The 25,711-nt window shown below is 36.5% G+C and overlaps 2 protein-coding genes and 2 pseudogenes across 2 annotated transcripts; 2 read left to right on the top strand and 2 right to left on the bottom strand.

The window, feature by feature from the left end:
- Positions 1–8,977: 8,977 nt before the first annotated feature.
- On the top strand, positions 8,978–9,686 carry LOC145572136 (translocator protein homolog pseudogene; annotated as a pseudogene).
- Positions 9,687–10,137: 451 nt separating this feature from the next.
- LOC145570980 (uncharacterized) lies at positions 10,138–10,560 on the top strand. Its single transcript, XM_081630092.1, has one exon. It carries the CDS (start codon positions 10,138–10,140, stop codon positions 10,558–10,560), a length of 423 nt encoding a protein of 140 aa, XP_081486218.1.
- Positions 10,561–11,558: 998 nt separating this feature from the next.
- Positions 11,559–13,314, bottom strand: LOC145570419 (xyloglucan 6-xylosyltransferase 1 pseudogene; annotated as a pseudogene).
- Positions 13,315–20,077: 6,763 nt separating this feature from the next.
- On the bottom strand, positions 20,078–25,091 carry LOC145572135 (uncharacterized). The gene is made up of 4 exons (XM_081631153.1): positions 24,772–25,091; positions 22,414–22,445; positions 21,211–21,408; positions 20,078–20,684 (listed from the first exon to the last, which is right to left on the bottom strand). The coding sequence occupies exons 1-4, from the start codon at positions 25,022–25,024 to the stop codon at positions 20,391–20,393; spliced, it is 777 nt and encodes a 258-aa protein (XP_081487279.1). The 5' UTR covers positions 25,025–25,091; the 3' UTR covers positions 20,078–20,390.
- Between the last annotated feature and the right edge of the window lie 620 nt (positions 25,092–25,711).

The raw sequence follows: 25,711 nt of genomic DNA, 5'->3' as shown, positions 1-25,711 counted from the left end.
ATATGGAGTCCCGGGAATGGTTTCACCTACATTAGGAAATGTTGGTCTTGTGTTTATTTTTGAGTACTCATGACAATGGTTACTATTTATAAGTCTATTATTAATAAGATAAGAGTATTGAAGTTTTCCGCTGCAAAGTATTGGTTTTATTTAGAAAGTTTGAGTAGCTTTGCGTAATCACTCGGCGGTAATACGCCTAAGTCTATCTCTACGGTATAATTATACGTATTATACTAGTAATTCCGTATAGGGAGATTTAGGGGTGTTCCAGTATGGGATGGCAATGATGTTTCAAACATCGGGGCAGCGTTGATTGGGGGAAAGGGAGGTGGATGAAGGTGGCAGTGAGGTGGCTGAACGGTGGAGTGGACCTCATTGACGGAAATAGTAACATAATAAGGCATGTGGTATTGATTTTTAACAAATTCTAATTTAGGTGGTAGTAAAGTAAATAAAAAAAAAAATTAAACTAGTAGCAAGTGTGAAACATGGTGTTTTTAGTGGTAGCAAATGTCAAAATTTCCTAAAAAATATACATGGTCAACTTAATTGGGAAGAGTGCCTCAAAAAAAATTTAAAAATTTAAAATTTAATTCAAAAAATGCCATCCAAATTTATAATTACTATCACACGCACAATAACTAACCATGTTCGGGGAGCTCTTTCACTTATTCCCAATATAATGAGAGAAAAACAAATGTTTTTTAGGGATATAAATGTTTGCATGCTCCATACTATTTTTAAGATTAAAAAAAGGCTAATGCAATTAATGTTAATAAGGACAAATAAGTCAATAAACATTTTAGATAGTATAATAGTTCAAACACTACTCATAAGACCCAAATCATTAAATCACACAAGGTTTTTTTTTTTTTTTTTTGAAACATTAAATCACACAAGGTTAATTAATGAACATCATATTAATAGAGGCATATAGGTATACAAATATTTTGAGGATATAATTGTCTTCAAATTATTTATAAGTGTTTTCTCATACTTTTTAAAAGCTAGATATTTCTAGCATTTCACATTTAATTTGGAGGCAATAATTCTTTTAAAACCAATAACAAAATAAATTTCCTTTAGAATGAACAATATAAGCATTATAAACATCTCTATCGTAATTTAAATTATCAACGAATAAATTTCCTTTATTCCGATTTTCGATCATTTTAAGGAGATTATTATTCGGTTAAGGAGGCAATAATTCTTAGGGTTGCATATATCTTTTCCTTCGGTTAATTAATAAAGAGTATCTCTAATTTTGATGACTACTTTCTATTCAACTTTTTTTTTCTCTGCTATCTTTTTCGAAAATAGTTGCTTATGGTAAAAATACTTCAATTATTACCTTATTGAGGTCAATTAAAATCTTGACTTTCTATTAAACATTGTTCATTAATTGACCTTCATTAACAAGCTTACAATAATTTAATTAGGGCCTGTTCTCTTAAGATTATTTTCAGTTCAGTTTAGCTCTAATAAGTTCAGTTCAATTCAGTACTTAATTTCCTTCTCTCATAAAATATTCAGTTCAGTTCAGTTCAGCTCCAATAAGTTTAGTTTAGTTTAGTTCATTTCAGCTCAGTACAGTCAATCAGAACAGGCCCTTAGTATTAAAAGATCTTGAATCAATCAATTTTGACTTATGTTCATCGTTTGATGTTTGGCAGCACAAAGGCTTAGGACTTGTTCTCTTCAACTTATTTCAGATACTTATTACTTATTCCTTAATAAATTCGGATCAGATTAAACTAAATCAGAAAGATTCAGATCAGAACTTTTGATTATCATTTACTTATTGTTAAATATCGTTAATTGCGTATTAAAAAAATTTATAAAATTTACATATTTAAAAAGTTCATGATGAGAAGAATCTAACAAGATCCATTTTGATAATGTTTTTCTTTATAGATTAGTATTAAAATGCGGTCAAATTTTAGTCAAATTATTAAATCAGATCAAACCAGACCAAATCTGACCTTAAAAATTCATATCAGATCTACTTGTTTCAGGTGAAGAGAACAAGTCCTTACTAAACGCACTACACGTTATTAGACATATAGCCTTTATAAGAGGAATAAAATATGACGTCAATAATTAAGAGTGCTTATGAGATGAAAACAACTTTTTTTTACAATAATAATTAATACTTGTAATCATATCACCACATGTGCATATCTCAAAAGACAAAATCAAATAAAAAAAACATGTTACACTAAAGAGAGAGTTCTACTAGGATGAATCGAATTGCAAACTACTTGAGATCGACTTGATCAAAACACGTAAATAATCGATTAATCTTGATTTAATATGTTAATGAGCAATCGTTCATTAATCATTACTGTTTCGGGTAAAACAATGGGACTTTGCCGAAGGTCCTAAGAAGTGGTGAAGACTGGACTCAGTCCAAGTGATGTTGGGCCGAGGAAATCCTGCACAACAAACACACGTAAACTAGCCTCGGGGGTGTTGCCGAGGAAGGCCCCTCCGATCCTAAAGTCAGTACAATGTGTAGAGAGAGAAATCTATGCAAGAGAATTAATTGCTTGAGGCTCTATGTGTATATCGGCTTTTATACCTTTTCACATATTGGAGAAGTGGGCCTAGGCCCAATTGACTTGCCACGCTTGACTGACCTTGACTTTAGCACGAATGGAGAGTTGAACCTTGACCTTGGGCTTTTAATTGGATCATTTATGGACTGGGCCCAATTGGACTAAATTGGACCCAAACAACTTGCCCCCCATACCCGATTTGGAAGGATGACGGGTCGGGTTTAATTAATCCAGAAAAAAAGAGGGAAGTAAATGATTTAATTAATCCAAAAAATTTGAATTTAAACCGCAATTAATGAAGTAACTGCAGTTGAACGGATAATTGAGGAAGTTAGACCGATAATGGGTAGTTAATTAGGAGGGAACGTGTTTAACGGTTACTTAATGAGGGATTTAAGAGAAAATTAAAGCGCGGACTCCCAAGATTCCCATTTCTGGAAATAAAACGAACGGAGCGTACTATCTCTCCTCATTTCTTCACAAACACGAACTCAACTCGCGAAAAACCCCAGAACCCGCATCAAAACTTCCTTGATTCCCCGAGAATTGAGCTTTGAAACTAAAATTCTTCTCTCTGAACTTGTAGATCGACAAGTTCCGCCTCAGATTAAGGTAATTTTCTTTGATTTTTGTTTGATTTTCTTCGAATTTGAACACATCCCCCTTTTTTCGACTTTTCTCTTCGAAAATCCGACAATGGTGAGAGGTGTGAGAGGTAGATCACGCCAGCCACGGCGAGCACGACAAATCCCAGATCCGAGGGACTGGATCGAAACATGGAATGGGGAAAGGGCAAGACCTAACCCTGCTGAGGGGATTAGAGTAACCCCGATCTCTTCGGTGCCTCCTGAGGGAAAGGAGGAGCCGAACGTCTCTGGGCAGGATGAAGAAGTCCCTGCCATGCTTTGGGATATACTCCCCGGCTTTGAGGAGTGGAAGAACCCCGAAGTGATCTCGGCGATGATGAGGAACAGGCCTTACTTTTGGTGGGTTAGGCACGCCGAAGTGTATCGGTTCGCCGAGCAAATTGAGTTGCACTACGGCATTCTTGAAGTCGATGGGTACTGGTGCCGAATGCCTACGGCATCAGACAGGATTCATCGTCCACCCCCTGGGTATGTGGGGGTGTACACAAGGTAGCTTCAGTACGGGCTGCGTTTCCCTTTGGACGAGTTCGTCAGAGATCTTCTGGTTCACTATAAGATTTCTCTGTGCCAATTGACCCCTGTCAGCATCCGAAGGGTGATGACTTACTTATGGGTATGTAAGTTCTTTAGATACACGCCGAACCTGCACTGCTTTAAAAAACTCCATTGGTTGGTGCCGAATACTCAAAGCAGGTATGGCGAGCATGGTGCTGGGTGGTATCGGATCGAGTCCCACCCCCAGTACCTACCAATGTGGCCGAATGACTCTTCTGACAAGGACTGGAGAGGGCAATGGATTTGGGTTAGGGCACCCACAGATCCAGGCCATCCCTTCGTCTTCAGCGCTCCTCGGTATCTCTCCGAGCCTGACCCAGACATGTCGAGTATGGGCCCTTTAGAAAATGATGGCCAAAGAGACTTTAATTCCAATCAGGCCAATATCTTCGGGAAGAGAGATAACCCTGGAGGGGTCGGCCGAATGAGATTTGTCCCGGAGACTTGGCTCCCAAACAACCATTATGTCTTCCAAGAGAATATGCTTGCTGCTGTCGGCCTCAGCCGAAAGTTTAGAGACGGTAAGATCCTTCGGCTGGGGCCGAGGCCTTCTCCTTTTTCTTTTTCTGTTTTTGATTTGCACTTTTTCTTTGGAGTTGTCCAGCGTTTTTATTTTGCTGAACTAACTTCTGCCCATTTGGGTGTTCAGAGCTGAACAAGGCCACCGCAAGAGTCAACTACAGGCGTCTCGGCGTCAACGTTGAGAGGACCATCACCAATTCGGTTCCTCCCATCACTGATCCGAAAGACAGGGAGGCGCACCTGGACCATTCTCACCTCCAGATTCAGGCTGCTGCACTCTATTAGAGGCAGAAACCCTGGTGGAAGAAGCGTGACCCTTGGTATCGCTTACTTCCCGAAGAGGAGGAGGCTGCTCGGACAGCTGAAGAGGTTGCTCGTGCCATCGAATCCTGCGAAAGAGGTGAGGGGACCTCCAAGGCTGCTGAAGACGAAGCAGTTTCCAGAGCCGAGGCAGAAGACAAGGCCTAGGTAAGTTTTTTTTTTTTTTTAAGGCTTTTAAACTCAATCCTTTCTTGCCCCCCAATTCTGCAGCCTGGAGGAGGCAGAAGGAGAGAAGGCAAAGCTCCAGCCCGTCCCGAAGACCTTTCAGATAGTGAATCCTCGGACTCAGGGGACATGGACGATCAGCCTCTCGTCTGCCAAAAGAGAAGAAGAACGGGTCCCGCTGTTGTGGGTCCCGGTGACTTCGAGCTGAGGCCGATGCCGGGGGTCGTTATTAGGGACCCTGCCCCTAGCCGAGGCGGGGCCCAAAATGCAAGAAGCTCAAGGGGTCCTCCACCCCCAATTCAGCCACCACCGAGAATCCCATCTCCACCAAAAACTCCTCCTCCGGAAACACGAGAGATGGAGGTGGATCAAAGGACTCCTGAGCCGAAAGAGGCGGTTCAGGAGGAGGTGCTGAATCAGGAGAGCACTTCCCAGCTCTCCACTGAGAAGGAGCCAGCTACTACAGGGGTAGCTGAAGAGACAGTGGCAACCAAAGACATAACAAATGCTGTCGCTGCTGAAGGATTTGCTGCGGAGATTCAGCAAGCTGCTGACGCTCTTCTGACGCAGCCAGAGGAACATCCAGTGGTTGAAACAGTCAACCTGGATGAATCTGTTGAAGAGACGGAGGACCAGAATGCTGAGGTGCCTTCGTCTTCAAATCCCTCATTTCAGACATTCAGGTCTGAAGAAATGGGGTTCTCGGCCCCCCGCATCTCAATTCCCGAGCACATATGGGACATCATTTGGGGCCAGAACAGAGAGGGAGCTGCTGCCTACTTCGGCAATTTTGCTGGCATGTCTGAAGTAGACAGAGCAAGGTTGTGGTCGTTGAAGGCCACTGCTGGGATGGGAGAATCCAGCAGAAGGGTTCCTGACCCTGCTAAATCCAACCAACTGCTGATGATGCAGGTAAATTTTTCTGTCTTGCCTTTACTTTCTTCTCTCTCTCTTTTTTTTTACTGACTTGTGCCTCTGTTTTCAATTTGTGCACAATCAGACTATCACTGTAGAGCTGATAGACGATCTCCAGGACAAGTTGGAGATTGCTCAAGCTGAAGCATCCTTAGCAGAGGAGAAGGTGAAGGTTGCTGAAGAGAAGCAGGCTGAAGCTCAAAAATACGAGGAGCAGGCTGCTGAGGCCCTCAAAAAGTTCTGCGATGCTATGTAGAATGAGATCTTCCCCACCCTTCTTGAAGGGGAGCAGCTGATCAATGAGTATGGGGCCGTTGACATTCCCAGCTTCAGAGCGGCTGTTGAGCGCCGAATTGCTGAGGAGGTTAACAACAGAGCTGCCCTTCAGATTCAAGAGCTGCAGTCAAGGGTTGAGGTCCTTGAGGCTAAAGAAAAGAATGCCGAAGAGGCAATGCAAGCCAATGACGCTCAGATTTCTCAGGCTAACACCACTGCTGAATATCAAAGCCTGAGAATTGAAGATTTGGAGGGCTAGCTGAAGGCCAAGATTGAAGAGTTGTCTCAAGCACAGACTACTATTGGCTTAGTTCAGAACCAGCTGAACAATACCAACGCTGCTGCAAGCATAATTCAGCTGGATTTGGACAAAGCCAAACAAAAGTTGGTCGATCAGCAAGCCGCTTCTCAGCAAGCCCTTGAAGGTGTCCAGAAGCAGCTCGCTGATGCTGAGGGGTTGTTGGCCGTGAGGAAGTACACTGAAGATCAGTATGTCACGACCTTCCACCAAGGGTACAAAGTGGCCCGAAGACTGGCTCTTCATCTGGCGCCTGAGCTAGACTTTTATCAGTGCGAGCTTTGGGCTGCAGATCCCAAGCATCCTCATATGCTGTTTGCCAGTCACGCTGAAGTGGACTTGGAGAATCGTCTCCAAGCTGAGGATCTTGAGGCTACTGAGGCTGAAGAAGCCGGGAACCAAGAGAGAGAAGCCCAAGCTCAGACTCATCCTGCACATTCAACAGCTGGAACCGAAGCCAGCACAAAGCCCGGCGCCACTGAGAAGCGTGATCCTTTAGCTGAAGCCTAGGGACTCGGGCAGTCGTCTTCAGAATCTTGCGGATCAACTTGTGCTTAATTTCTGACTTGCCGCTTCTGAATTTTTGCCTCTATTTTGCTTCAGCTTGCCTTGATGTACAAACTGTTAGCTTTTGTATTTATACGTACTTCGGCAGCTGTAATTTTCCGCTTGTGGGCGGCTGCCGATGCTTTACTTTATGTTTTAGAACACTCGAACTTTGTAGCTCGTTTCCCGAGCACTTTTCTCATTTATCCACTGCTTTTCTCCAATTTCTTTGCCTTAATTTGCATGCTTGTTTTTCTGAATTTTGAAATTTTTCGCAAAATTTTCTAAGTACAAAGCTTTCGGCTTAAAGATTAGCTGAAGACAGTCTGCACTTGTAGTGCCTCTTGCCCCCCCAGTAATCTGAAGACTTGGTCTTTGGATTTCTAAGTTGGGTTTTGTTTTCTTTTGCTTTCAGACGAAGCTAAGTAAGAATTTCTAACAGTTTTGCTATTTATTCTTGGTTTCCTGTCTATCTGAAAGAATGGATATCTGAAACACAAGGCCAACTTAAGGCAATGTTTCAGATAATGGCCCTCTGGGATACAAGGCTCGGTTAAGGCAATATCCCAGATTTGTCCATGGACTCATTGTCCTGGAGAACGAGTCTTGCTGAAGTTTTCACTTCAGCTAAAAGACCAGAGTTCTTTAAAAGACGAGTTTGTCAGCAATCTGAAACCCGATGCCTTGAAGGCGAAGGTTTCAGACAAGGCTAAATAAAAACCCTTAAAGAGCAGATAGAATAAGGAAAAATTGAAAGAACAAAAAATTGCAAATATTTATAGAAATGGTGGCTTTGAGGCCTTTCATTAATAACTCAAAATGTACTTACAAAGATTGCACTGCCCCGAAGGATTTACACAAGATATTTCTTAAGTACATCAGCATTCCAGTGATTTTTCAGCTCAGTTCCATCTAACTGCCGAAGTCGGTATGTCCCTGGCTGAAGCTCATCATAAATTTCATAGGGTCTCTCCCAAGCAGCTGAGAGTTTCCTATGGATTCGACTTTTCTGAACTGCAGCAGCATTCCGAAGGACGAGGTCTCCAATTTTGAGAGGCCTCGCATGGACTCTTCGGTTGTAAAACTTGCTGATTCTATGCTTGTAAGCAGCCATTCTATCTCGGGCCGAGTCTCTTACTTCGTCAAGGAAATCAAGAGATTCCTTCATGAGTTGCTCATTCTCAGCCGAGAAGTGGTGCACTCGTAAACTTTCAGAACCGATTTCTACTGGAAGAACTGCTTCGGCACCATACACCAACTCAAAAGGTGAATAGCCCGTAGCCTCTTTTTCGATTGTCCTAAGTGACCAAAGAGTTCCTGGGAGTTCCTCTATCCACTTGGACTTTTGATTGCTTGAGGCTCTATGTGTATATCCGTAAAATGGTGGAATTGATGGCATTTATACCTTTGCACATATTGGAGAAGTGGGCCTAGGCCCAATTGACTTGCCACGCTTGACTGACCTTGACTTTAGCACGAATGGAGAGTTGAACCTTGACCTTGGACTTTTAATTGGATCATTTATGGACTTGGCCCAATTGGACTAAATTGGACCCAAACAATTACCATAATGGGTTCACTTGCATAGGTTTCGGGCAGATCTCGGATCGAATCAATATTGATTTACCCGGCAGCGGCTACTGCTGTTTTCTTGATCTACCCAATTGGTCGTGCTCCTGAATAGAAATTGCATGAATCCATTTCACCCTGCCTGGCCTTCGGCAATGGGCCTTGAGCGGTGTCGGCAATGACCTTTCATCACGAACAGCCACGTGCATGGCAAGTACTGTAGTTCTACAGAATACTGAACTTTTAGCCGATAATACTGTTATAAAATTCGAGTATGCGACCACTCAAATATTCAATCAATTACTCATTACACATCCTAGAATAATACGGACGTAATAACTTCAATCAGGTGTCATCATAAAAATCTTACTTGTATTACGGGTATAATAATTAAAGTAATAATAATAATAATTATCGTAACTTTATACAAATCTATATTGCAACGGTGGCAAATTTGCACATCACCTACGTGTCAAATCTTTTATAGCATTGCTGTCATTTTTATGTTGGTTCCCTTATTACATAAATTTGTTCTCATCTTTTCTTCTTCTCTAGTTATTCATAGTTCATACATCTTCATACATACACCATACTTACCACCTCAAATTTCACAAGTAAAAATGGATACTCAAACCCTTAAGCAAAGGACTACTAGATACGAACCCACCACCGCGAACGATGAAAGCGTTCGTGGGGCTGGGCAGAAGATGAAGAGAACCATGGCAAAACGCGGTCTTAAATCATTGGGTGTAGCACTAACAATCCCAGTGATTCTAACACTTACCAACATCTACATGTTTGGTACAAGTGACAACTACAAGTTGTTCAACAGACCTAATTGGGTACCTCCAATATGGGCTTTGCACATGGCTTGTTTGGGCTCTGCTTCCTTATTGGGCCTTTGTGGGTGGCTCGTTTGGGCTGAAGGCGGGTTTCATAAGAACCCGAATATAGCCGGGTTATATTTTGGTCAGTTTGGGTTGAGTCTCCTTTGGGATCCCTTGATGTTTAAGCTTGGCGTGAACTGGGCTGGTTTGTTGGTTGCAGTCGGAGTTTGTTATGGTTTGTATCAGTGTTACAGGGCGTTTAAACAAGTGAGCGATATCGCCGCCGATTTAGTTCTGCCGTGCTTGGGATGGTCTGCACTTCTTGGATTTATAAGCCTTAAGTTTATGCTGAACTAAAATTGTTGGTGTAATATGAATCTGTTGTTGAATGCCTGTATATAGATATAAAGCTCTTTCCCAACCATTTTGGTGTTGTTTTAAACGTGTTTCTTCTTATCTTTTTACCTTTCTTTCGCTTATAGTTACTCGTATTAGCTTATTATGTGAGTTATGTTTGTATGTACTAATTATCTTCAAGTTTGATTAAGTTTCTTAATATTACAGAAAAAAAGTTTAAATATATTTGGTTGCTGCCTTTGCTGCTGTACTAATACTAGAGTTTGAGCAGAGAATTTCAGCTTCTGCAAAACAAACTTAAGGGGTACACTAGATTGAAACTAGAGACATAAAACTAAATTAAATGTAAGTTGTAAACTTTTTCGCCTTTGAGATGTTTAAAGAATATTTTCAGTTATCTAAGGCGGTCTATTTAAAAATTCATATTGTATTAATAAGAAATCTAAATATATTTCTTGCGGAGTATGTGCATAAGCTTATGAGTGAGCTACAAGGGGAAGAAGCAAGCAAAGTGAGTGGGGGAAGAAGACAGCAGAAGCATTGGAAGGCTCCGGATGAGGGTTGGGTAAAACTCAATGTAGATGGTGGTACGTGTGAGGGACTGGGGAGCTGCGCTGGGGCTGTGGTTCGTAATGATAAGAGGGGATCCTCTTCTTGCTGCTTCTTGGAAGACGGAGGATCGATGGTCGCCAGAAATAGCTGAAGCCAAAGCATTATTTTTGGGGGTTAAGCTTGCTGTGGATGCAGGATTTCGAAGGGTGGTGGTCGAAAGTGATTTTCTTGGTCTTGTGAACGCAATTTCATCCAAGGAGAAGGGTAACAGTAGTATGCATTTGATTTTAGATGATATTTATCATTTCAGTAGTTATTTAGAAAGTATTAGCTGGAGTTTTGTGGGGAGGGAGGGGAACAAAGCTGCTCATGAAATAGCTCATTGTTTACCATGGGCTGTTGGCTGTCAAACATGGGTAAAGAATTTCCCACCTCAGATTGTTTCTGTTTAGGTTGCTGATGCTAATATAAATGAAAGCTAAGTGCTCCTTTGGAGCTTTGTTTCAAAAGAAAAGAAGAAAAAAAAATAAAAATATAAAATAAAAAATCTAAATATAGAAAAACCAAAGTCTAACGTGTTAATATTTGTTTTAAAAGAAAAAATTGGTCGAACTGATGCATCATAATTCATACATGCGAAGTGCAAAATCAAACTAGTATAGTATTATAAATACCGGAACAGAGAAAATATACTACTGCATTCAAATTCAGCAAATAACAAGCGGAACAGCTGATAAGAGTAAAACTGATAATGTGAAAGATGACTATTACCATAACCATCATTATTAACAATCCAATGCTTCAACTAAAGTTGCAGATCAGAGTCTTTCCATTGCTCGTTAACGAAGCAGGAAAAGCTCTTTGTTTCATAGAACAAATGTGTAAAATACCAGATGCACCAATAAGCTCCTAGAAGTAGCAAACATCCATTTTCCAGTATTAGTCTCAGTTTCAAGATCACCACCATTAACATGAGAGAAATCGCGCTAAGTGACAACAAATTCATATAATGCCGCTTGAGTCTAAACCCAGAATTGTGAGACATATAGTCAAAAGCAGTGGCCTTCAAAGAGGGGCAAATTATACTAGGAAACCATCAGTGTCTCTGCCTACTTGCTATGAGAGGGGTGTTCATGACTGGCTTGATCAACACACGTTTGGCGTGTGTAGTGCCTAAAGCCCTAAACCGCTGTGCAGTAATTCATGCACCCAAGTGGTAAGAGCTAAGAGCAAATTGCCCAGTGATTGATGTCAGCAGCTCATCAAAAAATACCATTCCCGTGATCCACTACACAAGTGTTATTGTACACTGCCCATCTTAAACCCAATGACCATTAAGGTTAACTATGACACCCTATATTTGAATACTTTCCATACCATAACAAACCATTGCAGAAAGAAAAGAAAGGCAAGAAACTAAACATGGATTATGTACTTAGATTTCTGAAAGAAGCTAAACACAGATTATATACTCAGATTCTCGGTAACAAACACCGACAAGATCAGTGTTAATACATCAAATTCACTAGATATTTATCAAGCAACAACAGTTGAGAAGAGAACCAAAAAATATGGTACTTATCGCTTTCAAGTGGTACGAGTATGGTTTCCTAAAAAGGAACAAAAGAATATTCTGTACAATCCTAACAAGCACGTACACAAACATGAAATAAGAGCTGAAAGATCACAGATAAGAGAGAGGGATGACCAGCCAGCTCAAGATCATGATGCCTTCATTGCCTGAATCCCCTGCTTATCTTTAACCTCATCCAGTTTCAGTGTCTGATCTCGTAATTTCTTAACTCTCCTGCTAGCAAGTGACACATGAGAAAATCCATACATTTTCAAGACCTGGTTATCCCCAAAATTGAACGCTCTCTCCATATGTTTCAAACATCTTTCCACAGGATAATCACTGATCACTCCGCAAGGCTTACAACCCACGAAATGAGTCACCAACGGCCACCTATCATCACCTAAACCCGGATGATGATTCCCAAGCATCTCTTCATATTTATCAACCAAAATCCCCCAATAACCATGCAAGTAATACGAATTCTCCAAATAAACCTTCTCACCCCACTTCTCCTTATTCTTTGCCAACAAATAAACCATAGCAGATTGATCATCCGCTTCAAAAGGAGGCCGATCCTTCAACTCCTGAGTAAGAACCTCCCCCGCCTCAACCCTTGTCTTCCCCTTGGGCCCCATTGGAGCCCACGCGTCAAGAAGGTCCAACGACCATTGACAATTCCGAATCAAAAAACTCCCAGTATTCAACCCAATCCAATTCTTCTGTTCGAAAACCATCTCCTTCCAACCATGCATAATCAAATTATAACCCTCATACCTCTCCCATGGCAACTCAAATTCCATATCAGTAAACATAGCATCACTATCCATCCACCAAAGAAACTCGATTTCAGGGTTACCCAACAACAGAGTCCTAATCAACGGCAATTTCGACCAAAACCCGGACATTTCAGCATCCAACAATGCCATATTATAGAAAATCTCTATCCCATGTAACCTACAATAATCAATCTTATTCTTTATCGACTTCAACAAGTAATAATCACCTACAGGACTCTCACACGGTTTCGGGGACGAACCAGTTACTAACAAAACCCTAGGCTTCTTCTTCTCCCGGATAAAATTGGGCATTTCTGGGTGTTCTTTCAACCAATTCTCTCTCCTCCCATCCCAATTAACAACTTTAGGACCCAATTTATAAGGCAATAATCCAGAAGACGAAGATAATTCAACATCAACGCCATTATCATCATCATAATAAAACTTCTTGTAATCAAAATTAGCGTAATTAAACGAATTCGAATTCGAAGAAGACGATGATTTTACCTCTTCAAGAAGATGATGAGGTCCAGCAAGCTTACGAGATGAGAAATGGTTGCGAATTTCGATGAAATCTTGCTCGGGAGTTCCGAATTTTCCGGCCCCAATTGTGCCGCGAAGAACGATGATGGTGAGAAGAAGGCAGAGGAAGGTGACATTGCAATGGCGGAAGAACCTGTAGAGCTGCCTAGCTTTGCGAACTCCTAAGCACTTCTCTAACATTTTTGGAGATTAATGGCGGAAATTCAAGGAATTAGGGACGCCATTAATGGCGGCAAATTGAGAAAATTGGGGATTTTTGAAGATGAATTAGGAACCCTAGGACAGAGAAGAGAGGAGAGAAAGTGTGTCGGGAAGAGTGTCGGTGTTTTTGGATGGGGAATTTTTAGGGATGTCAACGGGGCGGGGCGGGGCGGGTTTTGGCATTCCCATCCCCATCCCCGCCTCACATTTCCATCCCCATCCCCGTCCCCATCCCCACGGCGGGTCTGAAAATTATCCCCATCCCCGCCCCGGCGGGTTCAACTCCAAAACCACCCCCGCCCCATCCCCACGTGGATATCCATCCCCGTCTCAACCCCACGTAATCCCCGCCCCGTACCCGCCAACTCCCCACCTTAAATCCACCACAAATAACATATTTAAACCTATTATTAAAAAAAATAAAAAATATGTACTACAGGCCTACAGTTAACAGCTCAAATAAAAAATAAAAAAAATTAGCAGTACATACTTAACATAATTAAAAAAAAAAAACACAGTAACTAATATAATACACTCTAAACAAATAAATGTAACTCTAAATTGTCTAAAGTCCAAATATTAAAAATACATAATAATAACTCTAAGCCTTCAATTATTCTGTGCTGTGCAAACTTCACTTGTATTGGAATCGATATCTCATGTTTCAAATTCTTCCTCTAATTCTCCCACCAATTTAGCATATTCATCATCCTTGTATTCTCTACAATCTGAAAATTCAATGTGACTTAATTAAAAATAATAATAATAATATTATTAATTAAATAAGATTTATAACCACCCACAATTAAAGAGACCAGAACAAGGGTAATAAAAATAAAAGTATGCCCTCTGTCCAGAACTTCAAATTAAATGAAATTATCAAAACATTTTCTAAACTAATATCAATATCATGCAACTCAAAAGTACAAGTAATTACATTATACTCGGAGTAGCAAATTAGCAACATGTATATCCTATAAACTAAAATTTGTAGTAACTCATAAATCATAACACCAAACAATTCAAAGTATCAGACGAATTAGAGTCAAATTAAACATTCAGAAATAGATTAGTTAGAATCTAGGACAGAATTATGGCTAATCAATTTCTTAGTTGATTTGTCAAATTATTTTTCATCAATAATTGGGGAAAAAATAATTGGGAAATTAAAATAAATAAAAAAAAACGAGTAAGAGAGATTGAGATAGTACCGATTATATAGGAAGAGGTAGGGATTATGTAGATCGGAGTGTTGATCAGCGCACAACTCAGCGGCGAGATTCAGAGGTGGTGATTGTCTGATTGATAGAGCTTGAGAGGAGAGGAGAGTGAATGAGTGATAGTGTCGGCTAGGGTTGAGAATGAAAATGAATATGGTTTTTTTTTCTTCTAGAAGTCTAGTGTCTAGAGACTTCCTTAATCAAGTCAGTAACATTTTTTTTTGCTGTATAATATTTAACGAAATATGTTATTGCATTATATGGGACGGGTCGGGTATAATGCGGGTATGGGTCAGGTGTGGGGTGGGTCAGGCGGGGCGGGGCGGGTATGGGGTGGGTCAGGCGGGGCGGGGCGGGGATGGGGCGGGTATTACTTTAAATCCACCCCCGCCCCATAACCCATGGCGGGTATGGATTTTAGACCCATCCCCGCCCCGCGACCCGCCAAAGCTAGACCCATCCCCGCCCCGATGGGGCGGGGATGGAGCGGGTCTCCTACTAGACCCGCCCCACTGACATCCCTAGGAATTTTTGTGTTGTTTATTACGGAGTACAATCTGTAAGAATCATTACATTATTTAATTACATAACATTACCTTAAAAAAAAAAAAAAGGAAATACTGGGTAATTTGTTGGACATTTTATTCATTTGAATGGTTGCATTAATTGATTGATTGAGGTAATTACACAATACACATAGAGTAAGGCCCCGTTCACTTCACCTTATTTTTGCTGAATTGAAATTATTTTTACTGAAACAAAATTATATTTGCTAAACTTAAATTATTTTTATTGAACTTAAATTAATTTTACTAAATTGAAATTATTTTTGCTGAACTGAAATTATTTTTACTGATTTTCTATTATAATTCTTCTTTAAGAAAACTGAATTTTACTAAATTGAAATTAATTTTACTGAACTGAACTTATTTTTACTTAATATTAACTTTTTAAGGTGAAGTTAGGAGGAACTAATTTAGTGGAGGTTATGAGGTACACATGGTGGAATTAAAGAAAAAGGGTTAGTTGAAGGAAAGGGATTTGACCAAATATTACAACTCATACAAATATCTTATGTATTCGTGCTTTCTACAAATTAATTTTATTGGTAGATATTACACAAAATTTAATAAAAACAGTACATTTTTTTTTTTTTTGAAGAAACAAATGAGTGAATTTATAATACGGAGTTTAAGTTTAGTTAGCCAATATTTAATAGTATTAGGTTATGTTCACCTTATTTAATTATCTTGTTACTTATTTCATATCACATCAGAAGAAATAAGTTTAAATTAGATTACATTAGAAAAAGAAAAATAGGTTAGATTATTAGATCAGATCGGAAAAAATAAGTTCTGAACACACTTTAACCTTTATTTTATGTGCGATTTTTAACATTTATTTTATGTGTAAATTTTCATCTATTAATATATTTAATTACGTGATAAATATAAAAATTATAATAGAAATTACATATTTGTAAAATAATGCACATTAATACAATTCTTATAAGACAACATTTGATATGTTTTTTTTTTTTTTTTTTCCTGTTATGGGTTAGCATATAAGATCATAGTTTTATCCTAAACAAATAAGTTTAGAACAAATTTGAAAAACTATATTTAGTATTTTATTTCACCTAATTTTTGCTTATCTAATACTCGTATGATCTTAACTGTTTTTTTTTATTTGATTGCCTAATTTGACTAATTTTGACTTGTACACTAATCTATAAGGTTTAAAAAAAAAAGTTAAATAGAATTTTATTAGATTTGTATATATATACTAATACGTAATTTAATTTTATATTTATTTTCATCACGATATTAAAGATATATATGTACCGATAAAAAATCTCACATAAAACAATGAATTATGTTTAAGAGTTATTTTGTCTAATCTAATCAAAAATAAATAATACAGAGTATGATTTTTAAATAAGGTGAACTAAACATTATCTTAGTGAGTCCTTACTAAATAACGAGTGTTACAACCTAAAAAAAAAAAACAGAGAGAGAGAGCAATATTTAAACACTATCACATGCTCATAACTTTAGTTATATATAATAAAACATATACTTGATAATCTCGCGAGTAATTTAATCAAACTTTAACTCTATTACATTATTTATCTATTACCTTTCTCTATTTTATTTACTGTAATAATTTGGCCTTTCTTTAATTTATAGTTAGGGGAAATCTAATTATGTTGTGCAGTGGCGGATCTTGACAATATTTCTTAAGAGGGGCCAAATTATATACAATAAAATTTTAACTCGTAAAATGCTTAATTATCTATACAATTTTTCTAGAATAAACATATAAAGTATATTTTGCCTTAATAGTATTAATTATTATACAAATACCATAAAATGATAAATCATTAATATAATTTTATTTTATTAAGTAATTATAATTTGACATTACTTCCATAACTCAAAACTTTAAAGGAGGGATAAAGGTATTACTCCCTCCGTCCCCTTTTGATAGTCCCTTATGGACAAATTTTAGTCCCAAAATGTTCACCCCATTTGCTTTTTCCAACAAATATTAATATTAATTTTTTACCAAAATTTCCTCCAATTTACAATATTTGTGCAAATTTAACTTTCGCATGTAAATTTGTTTTCCCATGTACTTTTTTTACTTTCTCTCTATACTTTTATGCATACCAATGTCAATTTACTTTTTTCAATTACTTTAACAATTCTTATTTGTGTTTATTAATTCCCGTGAAAAATGCCCATAAGCGACTATCAAAAGGGGACGGAGGGAGTATTTATTATGAATAATAATTAAAAATCAAATACTAGCTAGAATACACAGCTAAGATATGTCTTGTGTGTTTTAATTTGGCACAATATAAAAATTGAAAAAGAAATAATACGGAGCATTTGGATAGAAACCATAGAATATCAAAATGAGAGGATAAGTCATATTCATATAGCACTATAGCAGTAACTTTAGGTGGGTTTAATTTGCATTGGGGTTTGTGCAAAATTAACACAAAATTATTAAGTCATATCTATTGTAATATTTAAAGAACAAGGTATCTTGGATGATAAATTTGTGTTTTCCCAAAATGCCCCTCTTAATTTCTAAATTTACTAATTTACTTTTTTTTTTCAATAACTACCATAAATAAATAAATAAAAAATTAAAAAAAAAAAAAAAACACAACTATCCTTTATTTTAAAAAATAAAAGCTATCAATTTTTTATATTAAAAAAAAAAAAAAAAAACACTGACGATACTATCCATTTTTTATATATTTAGGAAAGTCATATCCTATTTCTTCAATTTTTAATCTAACTACGAGTCATATAAATTTCTTATAAATTTATAATGCATGCACGTTGCGTGTGTGTCTCACAGCTTGTATATATAATAGGCTGACTTCATTGAGTCTCACTAGTCAAAATTTTTGGATTTTACTGATTTTAATTACGAAAACTAATTTGGAAGGGGGGCCAAGCCCTTGCATGCCCCTTCAAAGGTCCGCCGCTGATGTCGTGGGATCATATTAAATTTGACTTGAATTGAACTTTCAAATATAAAATTTTCATTATTTTCACATATTGGTTATTAAATATTAGCAATGAAAATAATGCATTGACAATGAAAAGTATGAATGAAGAAGTGTTATATAAAAAAAATAAAAATAAAAAAATAAAAAACAGAGGACCGAAAGTATTAATTAAACTAATACAACTCAAATACAAGTTAAAAAAAAAAAAACCGAAATTAAGCAATAATTATTCAAACACATCCTATATCATAATATCATGCAAATCCTCTGATCAATATATAATCGATAATAATATACTCCAATATTACTGGCTTTCTGGTGCATCCATGAAGAGTTAACTAACACTAACAATACTTGCTTTACGAATCTAATGAAATACACTTTTGTTCCCAAAAAAAAAACATTTAATGATTTAAATATTAATCCCTTCGTTTGATAAAATATACTGTATAATATTATAAGAGAGTTCTAATAAAACATAGATAATCTTGAACTAATGACAATTCAAGAAACTAGTATTCGTACTTAATTATCATGATAAACCAACCAATCCTTGTAACAACACCTCTCATTCTCGCTTCTATCCGTGTGATTATTTTCGTAATGACGACTTTGATTAATAACCATATTCTTTTCCTCTTCCTTGTTGTTCTTCAAGGGTGCATTATTATTAGAATCTTGATGCAAACTACCCAAACACTTTGCCTCGTCGTTCTTGATTTCATCCGTGCAACTATTTTCGTAACTTTCTTGAAATTCTTGGCCACATTGATCAACAACATTCTTTTCGACTTCTTTTTTCTTCAAAGCGGCATCATCAAGTCTAGAGACAAAGCCATTAATCCTATTAGCGAAATTCTCTACTAGCATATCAAAGGTAGTGAAAGGACAGACGACTTTATCCTCAATACCATTAGTGAAGTAACGCTTAACATGGTCGTCTACGACAACTTGAGACGTATTGCATGGGAAGTACAAACTTTGGTCACACGACCATAAGGTCCACGACTCTTCCAAATTTCGATTATAGGGAAATTTCGGTTTAAGATCATCAATCTTTGGTTGAGTTTCGACAAGATCAGATGAAGTCATTGTTTTGTTTAAGGTTTAGCTTAAGAGAGAAGAATAAGATGGTGTAGCTAAGATGATTTGTGAATTGTAGGTGTTAAATGAACGTTTATGCCTGATATATATGCATGGGTATTTATAATATGCTTTGGGTTTCCTACGAGATTTAGGATTTAACATAATTTGATATTCTATCATAGATTAATTAAGGAAAGTTTAGGTGAGTGATTTTTTTTACCGAGTCTCTTATCAAATACGGATGAAATACAAAATATCAAATAACTAACTAACCTTAATTTATTTCTAATATGCTTAAAAAATTTCAGTATGAAATTTTATCTTTTAGTTGTAGATATACTTTCTTTAACGATGCAAATTATCTGTATCAACAAGTGCAAGAAATTATACACTCCAAATCTCCAATTATATAAAGTTTATAATATCCATTTTGGGTATTATTAATGTATAAGCAATTGGTAAAAATATGTATTATATTATTGGTCCAAACAATGTCTAGGGTGGTTGTATGTAGTTTAAGGTTTAGGGGGACTCAATGAGGTGGTTCTTAGGCTATGTTAATCACTATTTGTTTAAGCAAATCTACGCTACATTATTTACTAGAAAATGTATTTCCCAATTTAATATTTCATAATTATTATTATTAAGAAATAGGATTTTCGGTATAAGTCCAATTATAGATACAAGCAATCTTTTGGTAAGAGTTTACCCCCAGTTATAGAAACATAGTTTAATTAGTCGATTATAAGTGAACAATGAAAATTAAAATTTTATCTAGGCAAGTGAATAGATTGACCTTGAACAACAACTATTAATTACCCCAAGCTCGTATTTTATCTTTGTTACCTTTTCTTAACAATGAAAATCTGTTCGGAAGAATTTAGACGACTACTAGAACTGCTAGTTTTCGAACCAATAACAAATGAAAAATAGACTTGTCCCTTATTTAATTGATAAAGTAATTGAATAAAAATTGGAATCTGAAGTCAAGCACAAATGAGGGTTTTATTCTAAAATATTCAGATCTTTCAAAAAAAAAAAAAAAAAAAAAAAAAAGAAAAAGGATGGTGTCTATATAAGGTCAAAATTTAGTCTGAATTGAAGTTTCACATATCTGTGATTTATACGCTCATTATCAACCCTCTGAATCAAAGTTTCACATTATCAATCAGTGAGTTAATATGTTCATTACCATTACAAAAAATGGTGCCCAATGAATTTTGGATAACCTTTCCACAGACATGGCTTTCCAAATGCTTAATATCATCTCGATATGAATAATGAGGAACAAAACAGCTTGCAATCTAACGTTCATTCTGCAGCCTCTGATGTGATGGCATATCTGAATTATTCAGAAAAAACAGAGCTTCCTTAGAGTTATGGAAGTCCTCCTTTTCTGGTCTATTTCTTGTCCTTGCCAGACCTGAAATTCCGGTTTGCGATTTATCTCATGCTTCCAATGATAGCGAGCATCCCCCCACATGATAACTAAAGACCCCGGGGTCAGGTATACAGGAATTTTCGTTGCTAATGGAACTTCTCCATTCCCTTCTTCTGGTGAAAAGTGCATGACACAGGACGACTCCAAAGAGACAATAGCTATCCCGTCTTCAAATCGCATCAGATCAACATGAGCACAGATACCCTGTATGATTCTTAACACATATTAGACTTTTATACATCAAGAGAATGTAACAAATTATGTGTCCATGCTTTCACAGCTACAAACTTCATACATTCTGTAAAAATTAATAGCCTGAATTGAGTCATGTCATTGTCAATTTGTGAAATTCATTTGATGTAGACTAGAAGTATGTAAGGATTTAAGGCTCACCTTGCTAATAACGTTCTTCATCTAGTCAATAAGGATTTAAATAAAACAGGATTAGATAAAACCAGATTATCATCAATATTGCACCTATCAACTTCAACTTGATCAGAATATCTCAAAGAATTGTTAAATTCCATCATAAGGTGACAAAACTGGGACTGATCACAAGCAAACTAATCAGATAAATCCTGGCACTAAACCATAATAACATGGCCATGTGAATATGAAAGTTAGGTCCAACAAGCATACGAGTGACTCAGTTCACAAAATTACATTTCATATGGATAAAAGAGGCTTGTTAGTAATCAATAATCAATAAAGCAACGTAACCAAATCGCACCTCGCCTGGCTGGTATACATTTACAATAAGTTGATCAAAAAATGGATCTCTAGACAGCAACTGAGAAGGCAATACATAGGCCTCACTATCAAGATTCAGATTTTCACTATTTGCTTCCATATCACCAAAACAGACCACTTCATGTATTTGATAAGAAAGATCAAGTGCCCAAAAAGGAAGGTCTCCAAATCTCATTGCCTGCACTGAGAAAGTTACATTAAATTTTCATTAGTGATTGAGCAGATATATGGGAAATATGAAGCAAGAAAAAGGCATCCAACAAATAAGACAAAAACACATCACATAAGTTAGCGTGGTTTGCTTCTCCCACTCCTTCCCTTTAGGCCATTACCGACATAATATTCTGACTGAAACATTCAAAATTTTCGGTGATCTATGATGCTCTCTCTGACTGAAACAGACATTCAAAATTTTCGGTGATCTATGATGCTCTCTTCAGACAGTTGATTTCAATATTAGAGGCTAGGCTGAAGGTTCAAGAAAAGAGTTGCTTTTGAAGAGCCAGCTTTCTCTTCTACCAGGATCCAGCATCGTAGGAAGAAAAGTATTGCCACACATTTTTATTAAAATAAAGCATTTCCATTAAAAAAAAAAAAAAAAAAAAGCAAGAGAGAAAAAACTATCAACAGTAAACATCATGGAAGTTGTACGATCATGGTCTGAAATAGAAAGATGGAGAAATTTGAATAGACATACTTCCTTCGTTCCATTTAGTTGACAAATTTCTTTAGGCACGCTTTCCAATAGGATAATTCAAACATTAATATCTTCAATTACCAGTAAGAAAAAATAAGTTTTTATGTCAAACATTAATATCTAACAAGACCAGACATAAGTAAAAATGACTTATGTTAACAGTGCCCAAAGTCAAAACATGGAAGTTGTACGATCATGGTCTGAAATAGAAAGATGGAGAAATTTGAATAGACATACTTCCTTCGTTCCATTTAGTTGACAAATTTCTTTAGGCACGTTTTCCAATAGGATAATTCAAACATTAATATCTTCAATTACCAGTAAGAAAAAATAAGTTTTTATGTCAAACATTAATATCTAACAAGACCAGACATAAGTAAAAATGACTTATGTTAACAGTGCCCAAAGTCAAAACGTGTTAACTAAAACAAACGAAGGAAGTATTATCTTTTTCAATAGTACACAACAAAACTTATGGATCGGTACCTGGTTGTGACCAGCTTCAGTGAGCCACCCTTCTGCAAACAATTTTATGGTTTAGCAAACATGAAATCAACTAATGCTATATGAAATAAATAACAACAAAGAGTTATATACTAATCCACCAAACACAATGCATTAACTATGGCTGAAGGAAAGGCAAGTTAAGGGCCTAAAACATACAATCATGGCAGTAAAAAACTCAAATCTTAATCATGGCATTTATTCGTCAAAAGAACAGAGCAAATGAAAATGTATTGCTTCTTAACTATTGTCTCATAAATAATTAGAGCCAACAGATAACTAATAAAATAGACGAAAATATAATGGCGAACGAGCTCCACTAATACTTGTTTGAAATGGGTTCGGTACAGACGCTGCATAAATTTGAGCTATAGTAATTGCTTCTTAATTATTGCTTCATAAATAACTAGAGCCAACAAATAACTAATGAAATAAACGAAAAGTTAAATGACCAACAAGCTCCACAAATACTAAGTTGGAATGGGTTCTGTACAGACACGACTTAAATTTGAGCTATGCTCTTTTGATTTAACATTCGGCTAGGTATGAGTTATTTCGGTTTGTAGTCAATTTAAATGATCAAAACAAAAATTGAAAAAAAATAAATCAAACAGTAATAATGTTCATACTAATTATCAAGTCAATTCAATTTGCATCAAGTCAGTTTCAATCGATGTTCATCTTGTTCACATACAGTTAAGCTTAATTCAGAGAAGGTAATCAGGTACAAGAACAAGACGTTCAACTCAGCTTTACCTAGCAGAAACACAAAGTGACTCACTAGAGTTCTCAGAAACAAAGTATCAAACTGTTTTTCTAGTTTGTACATTATGTCTATTCCCCTTTTTTAACTTCAAATTAAATGATATTGTATATCACTTTTTCCCTCTTCACTGTTAATTGCTATGCTACTTGAACTTGGAGACAAGATTCTACCATAAAACTTCAGCAAATATTAGAATTTGGCATAGAAAACAAAAAACAATCAAAGAGAACTTCAAGCACTAGACAATGGGCTTGTTTGGTACTCCCTCCATCCCTTATAGTTTGCCCAATATTTCATTTCAGGTCGCCCCTAAAAGATTGCTCATTTTTGTTTTAGATTAAAGGGACCACAACTTTAATCTCACGTAAAATACAATTGACTCCACCACTTTGTCTCTTTTTAATTGCACTCACCCAAAAATCAACAAAGTAAAAAATAGCTACGGGGCAAAGCCGATAAACAATTGGGGCGGAGGAATAATAGACTTTTTGTCTTTTTTTTTTTTTTTTTTTTTTAATATGTGGTGAAATAATCTAAAGGTATGTTTGATAATTAGCTTTTTAGTTGGGTTTTGCTTTATAATCAAATTGAAAGGCTGATTGGGGCTCTAATTGGTTATAGGTAGGATAATATGCACATTATCAACAACTAATTTCACCAATCAGATTTGTGAAAAAACAAACAATACATACAATAGACTTAAACAATAAACACTAACACCAACTCGTCAAACATGCCAAGTGAACTAGCCACAGCACACATAGAGCAACTACTCATAGCCAAATAAGGCTAATATGAAGTTTAGAGGAAACTCTTTTCAGCATATAAGAATTAAAAAAGTCAAAGCACTAATAAGAATCAGTTCGGCGAAAAGATAAATTGAATATACTAATGGGAGCTTTGCAGATAACTGTCATCAAGGGCATAAAGGTAGACATATCTATCACAATTCCATTTGTATGATTTATCTCACCCACTCACAAAAGCTAAAAATAACATCCCCAAATGCTCAATAACACATCCTATATCCCTATATCAATAAGAAATCATTTTTTCTTAACAGAAAAACCATTTGTTTGAAGAGAAACTGGTACCCGTATGTTTCACAATCAATTCGATCCATTGAATTTCACAAACCCAACAATGTTCTATAAAACTTTTATCACCAATGTAGGAATCAACAATTAGACAAAATATCAAACTACCCAATCCTTTCTAACATATCGAAAATTGAAATCCACAAAGTTGATTCTATCATCGCAAACTTCACCAACAGCAATCACAAACACAAGGTAGATATAGCTTCCTTCCAACTAAAAGGGTACCAAAAGGACACCCATAAAATTCACATTTGTTTCGAATCTTCGGTCTCTCACAAACCTAAAGATGTTCTGTAGAATTACCATCACCATTGAAGGAACCATAAGCTCTACAAAATCAAGATATAATCTCAAACTACCCAATTCATTTTAACTTTTGGCAATTCGAAACCTAATAATCTAAATTCAACAACAAAATCAATAATATAACCAAAATTAAGCTAAAAAAAAACCGAAAGTTTCAGAAGAAATTACCAGTATGAATGGAAGAAAGAAGAGAAGATTGTTGTTGAGAAGAAAGAAAATCTCTGCAAAACCATAAACCCTTGATTGGAGCAATGCGTTCCCAAATAAAACTAGGGTTTGTTATTGATTGTGAGAGAAGAAGAGCGTGTTCGTCAGTGTCAGAATCTGAAGATGATGATCCTCCAAACACTTGTTTAAGCAGATTTTCCTGATTGTCTTCCTCCATTGCAACGCCGTGCACTGGTTTGACACCCGTGCGCATCAATTTGTTGCCCAAAAATGGCTTTGCCTTAAAGCTGTAGGGCTCGTTAGACTTGTTACTACTGCGTCACCACTACGGATAGGAAATAATTTTGGCACACCTAGATTGATTGATTATAGCAAGAAGCACAAACTTTATCAAACACTACAATTTATTTTACATTTTTTGTGAACAACTATTATTTAACTTTTTTTTAAAAAACACTATCATTATTTGAAAATTTGTTTGACTAACACCATCATTTAACGGAAGATGTTATAATTTCTGTCAAGTGGGACCTACATTATGAGTTTCCATCCCATTAGTGTTGCAAATGACCAAATTAACCCACTCAATTACACTGCTCACAATACCCAACACTTCAATAGACCCACCCCCTCTTTCTCTCTCCTAGACCATTTACTTCATCTCTAATGGAAATAATCCAGTAAGAATCCATTGAAGCATTTTTTTTTTTTTTTTACTATTTTCTTTCTTACATTTAGTCATAACTTTGTTTCCATCTTTTTCAATTCCTACTCCCTGTCTCTTTCTTACACATTAAAGAACTAAAGTTGGAAGCTTTCATTAAAATTGGATGCATGAAAATGACAAGATGTGGGTCAATTGTTAAAGGAAAGGAAATTTTAACAAGTAAACAAGAAAGTGGGGGTCAAACAAGGTACTTATTTTTCCTCTATATATAAT

The sequence above is a fragment of the Chenopodium album genome, chromosome 12 (genome assembly GCF_948465745.1).
Source record: "Chenopodium album chromosome 12, dcCheAlbu1.1, whole genome shotgun sequence".
Lineage (NCBI taxonomy): Eukaryota > Viridiplantae > Streptophyta > Magnoliopsida > Caryophyllales > Amaranthaceae > Chenopodium > Chenopodium album.
The sequence above is the reverse complement of the archived record's forward strand: the minus strand, read 5'-3'. Positions and strand labels throughout refer to the sequence as shown.

Excerpts from the sequence above, each read along its gene's own strand:
- LOC145570980 (XM_081630092.1), top strand. The coding sequence starts at position 10,138 with ATGGTGGTACGTGTGAGGGACTGGGGAGCTGCGCTGGGGCTGTGGTTC.
- LOC145572135 (XM_081631153.1), bottom strand. The coding sequence starts at position 25,024 with ATGCGCACGGGTGTCAAACCAGTGCACGGCGTTGCAATGGAGGAAGAC. Across the intron at positions 21,409-22,413 it reads CTGAAGCTGGTCACAACCAG|GCAATGAGATTTGGAGACCT; the intron begins GTACCGATCCAT and ends TTCTCAGTGCAG. Across the intron at positions 20,685-21,210 it reads ATGTATACCAGCCAGGCGAG|GGTATCTGTGCTCATGTTGA; the intron begins GTGCGATTTGGT and ends AGAATCATACAG.